We start from the raw sequence: 9,377 nt of genomic DNA, 5'->3' as shown, positions 1-9,377 counted from the left end.
TCTCCATGCTGTCGACATCCCTCTTGAAGTGTGGCGCCCAGAACTGGATGCAATACTCCAGCTGCGGCCTGACCAGTGCCACATAGAGGGGAAGGATCATACTAAAAGAAAAATGTCTTCGTGGTCCATGTGACCAGACTCTGGAATAGATTCCCAGTGGTGGTGGTGCAGGCGCCTACCTTGGAGATCTTCAAAAGGAGACTGGACACACACCTTGCTGCTCTGCAGAAGTCTCCAAATATTTCAGAGGATCTATATCTATATCTATATGTATGAGAGAGAGTTCATGCTTTTTTTTAGAGGACCTTTTTGTGACTAGAAATAATTTTTGAGTTGCGTAGGATGAAATTTAGCCTGGGGGTCACTTTTCAAAAGTTGGTATTTGGCCACCATCTTTAAAAATGGCAGCCATGCCCATAGGCAGAGGGAGCAAAAATTATTTGTGGGGGGGAGAGGGGAGTGCATGTGCCCTCCCCCCAGCAGGTAAGTCTGCAGGGGAAGGGATAGGGGGAGGGAAAAGGGCTGCTGTGGAGGAGAAGGGAGTGGGGTTGGGGCAGGCCATGCACAGCTGGGGTGGGGCACAGGAAAGAGCCACGAGCGGCTCGTCTGGGGACACTGGGAAGTGGGGGGTGGCAGCTCCTGCCGCTGCACGCTCCCTGGGAGGGCATGGGGGGGCTCAGCCCGCTGCAGCAGCCTGCCTTGCCCTGCACAGATTCAGGGGCACACACCCCCATGCCTCCCGGGGTGCACGCAGCAGCAGGACCTGCACCCCCCAGACAGACTGCTCATGGCTCAGTTCCATGCCCAGCCCACCCTAGCTATGTAGTACCTGCCCCTCCACCAGCCCTAGCCCCATTTCTTCCTGTCACCGCTGCACACATGCCCCTCTCCACCCCTACTGCAGCTGCTGGAAGCCCACAGCCGGGCTGCCTTGCAGCCCTACCACTGCCCTGCATTTGAAGGGCTAAGCCCCATTAGCCCCCCCCTTCCGCCACCTATGGACGTGACTAACACGATGGATAAATGTCAATATCTCGGTACCTATGAGGCTGATTTTGATTTTCTAAATGACTTTAAATAGATATTGCAATAACCTACAAACTTCCTTTGTCTTTTGATGGCTCATTGTTTGGCACCTCTAAGCTTTTAAATGCAAAATAACAATATTACTGACTGCTTTTAAGGCACAACATATAGCATACAAGAGCCAATACCAACAATGTTTTGGTAATCCTATCCTTTTGTTGTTACTTCTTAATCTACATTAATTTTTAACTCATCCAAATCCTGAAGGAAATTAAAGTGGGCACTTCTTATTACGATATTCTTGATAAACTTTCAGCATGGGCACTGCAGGAATGCTACAAATCTGACCATAGTTCAATATTTTTAGTAGATACATCGCAGTCATTCAGCATGGTCAGTTGTGTCCAAGTGAAATTGCTCTAGGTCAGCCTTATACTGTTGTCATGGATAAAGATGATTTCAATGAGGATGGGTTAACAGGCTCCGAAATAAGCCATTATACAAATGTAATTATGACACAACCAATTTCATTTAACCAAGAGTAAACTATTTTAGATACAACAACCATGGTTATACCAAAACCTGAAGTTTGAAAGATCTAGTCTGCCCAGTTATTGCCAAAAATTATGAGTGTGGCAAATTATGTGCTCAACCAAAACCATAGAGACTGGAAGTTAGTTTTGAGGGAATACTGGTGCACCAGTTAACTGCCCATGCACTTATCCAAGCAATTCAACCATGTGGAAAGGTCCTAGCATTTACTGGATATCATTCCTCTCTTGAAAGCAATGTTGTGATGTGGGAAACATACAACATTAAATGTTACACACAGCCTCCAAGCAAAGAAGTTGTTATAGACGTGATGGACTGTTGCCAAAAAGTTGCTGACCTGAGGAAGATGCCAGTGATTTTAGTTGGCTGCAGATCAAGCAATGTAGAGGTATACTGAAGATGCCCTTTGTTAAGATGAGAAGAGAAGGCCTCATGTGAAAGGGGTACCTGGAGGGTTTCACACAGAAATGTCTTATCTCAATGATCTAGGAAACAGATGTACAGGCCTTCAACAATTAGCTGTGGCTGCAGGTAGTGCACATAGAGTGTTTTCAGATCAACATTACAACAGTGCCTCCATAAACTAGTTATAGAAGGTTTACTATGTAAATACATAGATACCTCCAGAAGAGTCCTCAAGCAATTGACAGCTTGAAACAATTGGTAGATATCACTACAGAACATGGACATGATAAATTAATCAGTTAAGCTGCTTTTCAGGAATTGGTACCTTCAACGTTTGAAAAAGTGCTCAGTTGTGAATAAGATATGACCAAGTATTTGTCTTATATCATAGATGTTGAAATTGATGTGGAATGAATTTCAAAGAGTACTTATCAACTTGCCATAGAATACTTGCACTGTTAGCAGCTTATGGAAATATCCTTGTGTTACTGATGAATGACAACATTGAGAGAAGGCAAAAAGGTGCACATGACTAGAGTGTTTTCACTTTTGTTCACTGGAAGGACTTGCAGCAAACTACCTCCAGACCAGGTCATTGAAATGACTGTGAACAAAGAATCCAAGAACAGAAGAAGTGGGGGCTGGACTGGATTTACCAAGAACCTATCCATGGTTGCAATCAACATACTAAACAGACCAGTTATTATGCAGTTTACAAAACAACTAAAACAGGTGGCTTATTTCAAGCAACCCTTGTATTTTTATCCAGAACTGGGTCCATCAAGCATGAAGACCAACTGCAAGGTTCTTGATGCAGCGAAGACAACTCTGGAAGAATGGGATGTGGACCCATGGGATCTGAATCAACCAACTCTTCACTCCCCTTACTCCAGAGAGCCAGCAACTGAAGAGGTAAGGAAGAATCTCCACACAGCCCATGATGAGGGTAATGTGATGGTGAAAAACATTCTGGAGACACTTTCCTCCAGAATTCAGTGAATATATGATACCCTCACCACAAGGTAAAGCAAGACCTTTGCAATGAAAGACAACTGCAACCAAGACCAAGCAAGAGTGTAGGAAAGATTTACCATACTGCAATGAAATAAGTCATTGACTGAACCTCTAACCAGCAAAAAAGAGATTACCATGACTTCAGAAGAAACCATGCAATACAGAATTACTTCTATGAGCCTTTCACTCTTCACAGCAGATGGGACATTCCACAAACCTGTCAAATCAAAGTTCGTAACATTGATGAAACTCTAGTCAACCTCACCACCACCATTATCATACAATAATACAGGGGCTTTCAAACTTTTTTAGTAAGTGTCCCGCCAATGGCCAGACACAGAGTTGGAGGGTGGGAGAAGAGGAGGGGAGAGGGGGAGTGGCACACAGCCAGACATGGAGCAGGGGGAGGGGGTAGCATGAAGCCAGATGCAGAGAGGTGGCAGAATGGGTTGATGGAAAGCAGCGGCAGCTGCTGCATACAAGCTTCCCCTCCCCACCATGTCCAAGCGGCCAGGCGGCACCTGCGCGGCCTGTAGAGGGGCACCACTGCCCTCGCCACCCCCCCCCAGCCCACATGTACTCCCTAGGGCCCTCCCAAGTACCCCTGGTTGACCACTCCTGCAGTAATAGATGTTGGAATGACATGGAATAAAGGCCCACCCAGCAAGACGCGGTCTGAATATGCTTCCAGTCTTTTCAAGTATGTTGCTGGCTGACACCCACAAGCAGTGGCATTTTACTTCATTAATGATATTTATGACCAAGAATTGTTGAAGACTATTACAAAACAGTACGAGCAGCAGCGTTGCTCAGAGTCATTCCGGTTTGTTTTTGACCAGGAAATGCCTACTGGAGCATCCTGGTGCTCATTTTGATTAAAGCATTAACAAAATGAAACTACAATGTTTCCTCTTGAATGAATGGCATTCTTACTTCCACCATGCTGAGCTGTACTTTACAATGAATCTCATCTGTATGAGTTAAAATACAGAGATCACGATGCATACTTTGTATTGAAATCTACATATGAAGCTGATACAAGGGAGTTCTTCCATGCAGCTCAAATGGAGAATTCCTGCACCATCATTTTTGATTTCAAAGAGACTGATGTATGGGTTGTTGCTTCCTACATCAGTCACATGATGAACATGATATGTACATGTACAAGGAACCCAGAGAAGCACCATCATACTACTATTGCTGTTTGTTATTTCCAGAGCATGATGCTGCTCTTAGGGTTTATGGATTCACTGGAATAGACACAGTGGGAGGTTTCTTTGGGTGTGGAAACGTGACATTAATTAAGCAAATCTTACAAATCAAAAGTTTGATGGACATGGAGACTATGCAACAACTTTTGGAAAAAATGAGGAGCTTACTGAATATCTGTTTGATAAACTGTTTTTATTCACTGTCAGAATACTTTACAATGATCCTGTGAGCGATAATTTGTCCGCTGCCCAGGCACATAAAATGGAGGCAAATGTCACACAAGAATTCTGCAAGACTTCCTCCGGACCATGACTCCTTCAAACAGCACTGCCTCCAAGCACACTTGCAAGTCTATGAATGGAGAAACTCACAACATGCACAAACTCTTGATCCAACAAATTTTGGGTGGATGTCAATTCTGGATGTGTTGGAACCTGTGACGCATACTAAAACTGAACTGCCAGATGGAATGAAATTGCCTCAAGACAACGAAAATGGACATTCAGATGAACCAATTAAAGCTAGTGTTCTAGAGTCATCTGAGGATAGTAATACAGAAAAAGAATACTTAAATTAAGAGTATCCAGTGTACACCACATCACAGATTTGACTTCAAATTTCAGTTGAAGTGTTTTTACTTAAACGTGTTCTATACCATCTGCCCAGGGCAGGAGGCTGGATTTGATGATCTACTAAGGTCCTTTCCGACCCTAAACATCTATGACATCTATAATCATTTGTACCTTTGTTATTAATATTATTAAATGAGACTTTGAAGAAGTAAATGGTAAACTTTCCACCTCAAACAAGTACTCTTATTGTGTTGCCATACTGGTCAATATTGATGGTTTTTGCATTTAAAGACTTAGAGCTACAAAACAATGGGTCATTGCTCATCAAAAGAAAAAGAAAGTTTATTAGTTATCACAATACCTATTTTAAGTCATTTAGAAAGTCAAAATCAACCTCATAGTTGCCTCATAGATACTGAGATATTGATATTTATTCATTGTGTTAGTCATGGCCACCATTTTTAAAGATGGCAGCCAAGCACCAAAATTAGAAAAGTGACTCCCCAGGCTAAATTTCATCCTACACAACTCAAAAATGATTTCCAGTAATAGAAGGTCCCCTAAAAATCACATGGTTTATATATAACACTATAATGTGTTTCAATTTTAGGTTTCCATCCAAGATGCATGGCCTAATTTGTGAAAATGCTTAGTACTAGCAGTTGCAATTGAAGGTAATGAGCTGGGCTTAAGTGTGTGAAGTGTTATTTTACTTAAAGTTATTACAAAGTACTCGGAAAAATCAGATACTAGACATCTCCGATTTGGCACCCAGAATTAATGAATACTTTATCTTCCATTCAATTCCCCATCTGCAAAGCGTGAATGAAAACTTACTGTAGCAGAGGTTTTGTGAATTTTAACATTCATTACTATTTAAGAAGCACTCAGATACTATTGTGAAAAGCCTCTCAGAAATCCTAGCAGGAAATGAAAAGTTCTGTCTCCACAGCAAAGTCTGAATACTATACAAGGTCAAGGGCTATATGTTAAGCAACGAGGATAAAACAAAAAACTTCTCATGGCTGTTCATTAACTGAGCACAGGCTATCTACTGCACTAAATAAAGAAGGGATATTATGGGGGGAAAAATCATGCAACTATATGTAAGCACACAATAAGGAGATTCAACTAAGGCTGCACGAGCAACCTTAATTCTAGCATTTTCTGAATCTTAAGCATTTTCCTTTACAATCTTAATAATCTTATCTTAATTTAGTGTTTTGCATTCAATATGTGGGTAAATATATTTTTACATATATTCAACATGCCCTTCTAGGGTGACTGGGGGGCATTTTTTTTTTTGGTTACAAAGACAGACAAAGGGGAAAACCTGGCTACAGCACATTCATTTGAATTTACTATACAATAGAGAAATTAATTTCCTTTCAATATAGGACAGCAGCATTATACCACTAAAGGTGGTACATAGATTTATACAACCTGCAAAACCAGTGGGCTTTTCTTCCCTTGTCAAATGGAATTTGTATGCATGAATGTGATGTTATCTTCACTGGAAGATAACAATGGTAGGAGATGAAAACGTTTTGACAGTTGTGACCTGAGATTGCAAACACTGACAGAAAGAACAAGCAGAAGAAAATCACAATCAGCTAGCAGAAACCACAGTATAAAAGGTGTATCTATTAACTTGCAGGTCCAAATCCAAGACAAAACTGTGTAAATATTAGATTTCTTGTTATTCTGACTAAAATGTGTTCTCCTGTTTTTGTACCAGGACCTGGAGTCCAAGGCATTACAGAAAGCAAATGCAAATGTTGAAACACCACTGTCTTTCTACATTAGAAATACAGTTTCCTAACTGGGAACAAAGCCTGCTGCCTCTGCCAAGGTATTTTGAAACACACAGAATAATAACTGCAATCCTACAGGAATACTTATGTCCAATTTTTTTTATTGTTCATTTCTTTTAAGCATTAATCCAGAAAAATAATTATTGGGATAAGCTTTTTTTTAATATGCTTCACATTCTTTCACTGAAATATATATTCTGGCCAGCAAGTGTCCAGCAAAACCAAAAGCTGTAAGACAGAAGTGTCATTCTTGGAGGGGGAGGGAGAGGGTTCCCCCCCGCCCAAAACAGCAATATTTACCTCTTGTCCTACTCTAGCTCTTCTGAATAAGTTTCATGTTTACAACATTTAAGAACCAAAGAAGAAAATAACATTATGACAGTAAAAAAACCTGAACAAACAAATGCAATGAAAAATGCAACAAGACCACTAAAACTATGGCTTATAAATGCAGAGAAGAAATTGTTCTGGGTAAACTATTTTTTTTTTTTTTAAATCAAGGTCTTTCCTCTTGTCAGTCACTGTTCATTTAAATGTCATTACTTCTCTTTATTTAAACATGTCAGATTACCATATTGTCAAATGATGCATCCTAGTTCACTTGAAAAAAATCACTGGGTTTTATTACAACTCGTGATACAACTTAATAGTGTGAGAAGACAGTGAAAAAATATGAAATCTATGTTTTGTTCCACAAGGGAAAACACATCAATCTTAAACCAAGTTACCCAATCCATTAACATTACTTGTGAACATGTACAGGACAATACCATAACTGACTGGGGTTACCTGGCCACAGTCCCAAGCATCATTATTCATTATTGTGTGTGTTGGGTGGGGAGTGGGGGGAGGAGAGGAGAGACAAAAGCATCCAATACTATCTAGTCATAGAGCTGCCCTACTACATTTCTGGTATGGGGTGTTTCAAGGGTGACAGTGTATGGGGGGGGGGCACATACTCACAGGCTTGATTCAGCCTGTGGGACTTGTTGTTGTTACTTGCCCTGCTCCAGACACAGCCTGCAAGGCTTCTCCCAAGCCAGACCCAGACCCCAGTGCTTCCTGTAGGCCACTGGGGCTTTTAGTTGCCTCGGGGAAGAGGGGTGCAAGCAGCAGTGGCATTAACTCCCTGGGTTCCATGGCTGCGCTGAAAAAGCAGCCCCAGCCAATACAGGGATTAATGTTGCCGCTGCTTATAGTCATCTTGTCTATGGGAGGCCCAGCAGTCTGTGCCTGGCCTGCAGGAAGCCTCATGGTTCAGATTCAGCCTATGGGACCAAGGGAGTTTGACACTCATGTTCTGCAGCATAAAATTTGGAAGATGTCTTCCTACTTAAGTGATTGACCCATTTCTGACCATCCACTTATCCATTGGTCTCTCTGATGAGCAGCATCCAAGTTAATTAACCAGCACCCCATTGCTTCCATGGTTATTTCTGTAGCATATGGCGCTTTCAGTTCCTACCTGTCTGAGTGAACCCTGATTTGTATCCATTGGTTGATCCACCCTCCGGGGTTGTGGATGGTGACACCGAAGAATTTGGTTTAGCAGAATGGCTAGCAGCAGATGATTGCCTGCTTCTACATTCTGGAAGTGAAGGAGCTACAGTACATATTAACAATGCTTAGCTTCCAGCAGGATGATATATAAGGTTAACAAATACTGACAAGCACATACAACAAATAGCAACATTGAAATAAAACATATTTTTCAGGGTTTAAGTTCTTAAATATGAAAACTTTTCCTAGAGCAGAGTGCCAAATAAATACAACTCAGATGCCATAAGGCACTAAGAGGCCTTGACTGCCAGCTTCTAGTAGAGCTGGAGGTGTGGGGTACCTGAGCATTTTATCCTTTATTGGATAGCATTATATAAATTATCATTTTTCTAACCGTATGTTCTTTAGAATACAAATGGTGTTGACATCAAACCGTCTGGTTGGATTCTATGCACAACCTTCTGCAACATTCTGCCCTATTAGGGGTCTGTATAGATCAGGGTTGGCCAACTTGCCACATGTGGCAAGGGCAGCCTGTGTGGCATGCAGCAAATCAGGAAGGGGACAAGCAGCACAGCAGCATATAGAGCAGGAAACAGAAAGCAGATAGGAGATCTTAGATCAGACAGGGTTAGGGAGCACAAAGCAGAACAGAAGGTTGGGTAGAGGAACAGTTTCAGAGTAGCGGTCAGGGAGGGTGTGGGACTAATTTGTGACACCTGCCAAAAAGGTTAGCCCCCACTGGTCTAGATAATCAGACCAGGGGAAAAGTGAGTTTTAAATTCAACTTCTAACTTAATTTTGAAGAAAGTGGAAAAATCGTTTTTTCCCCTTTTTGTTTATTGTGGGATATAGCTATAGGAAGGGTTTGCATACGGGTGCTTCAAAAATAAATAGTCATTATCCAATCAACATGTGGCCTTATATCATACATTAGATTACCCCTGACAGAATTTAGTTCATCACATATCTTACCCCAAATAGTATATTCATGCAAATTTGTCTGAAATTTTAAATGCAAAATAGTCAAGAAATTCAAATGAATTATTCCAATAGCAACTTTAACTCCTCCCATGCATGTATGCATTGTGATAGAATCAACATTTGTATAATCACAGAATTTATATGGAATAAAACAAAATTATGTGTGCACACAGATAAAGACTTTGTTTAGAATATTTTAAATGAGATTACTATGCAGAATAACAGTCTATTGTGCAATTTCTAAAGGTGTGCCAAATTGTCTACTGTTGTTTTCCTTAAATTATATTCTTTATATATA

The 9,377-nt window shown here is 41.1% G+C and overlaps 1 protein-coding gene across 2 annotated transcripts in view; it reads right to left on the bottom strand.

Moving 5' to 3' along the window:
• Positions 1-9,377, bottom strand: part of GREB1L (growth regulation by estrogen in breast cancer 1 like) — a 229,529-nt gene that overhangs the window by 78,012 nt on the left and 142,140 nt on the right. The window contains exon 8 of one of the 2 annotated variants that reach the window (XM_019546864.1): positions 8,061-8,183. In XM_019546864.1, coding sequence (XP_019402409.1) covers positions 8,061-8,183 — 123 coding nt within the window. Of the gene's footprint in view, positions 1-8,060; positions 8,199-9,377 lie in introns of both variants that reach the window. The other variant, XM_019546862.1, reaches the window with a different exon arrangement.

This window comes from Crocodylus porosus, unplaced genomic scaffold (genome assembly GCF_001723895.1).
Source record: "Crocodylus porosus isolate Cpor-Errol unplaced genomic scaffold, CroPor_comp1, whole genome shotgun sequence".
NCBI lineage: Eukaryota > Metazoa > Chordata > Crocodylia > Crocodylidae > Crocodylus > Crocodylus porosus.
The sequence above is the reverse complement of the archived record's forward strand: the minus strand, read 5'-3'. Positions and strand labels throughout refer to the sequence as shown.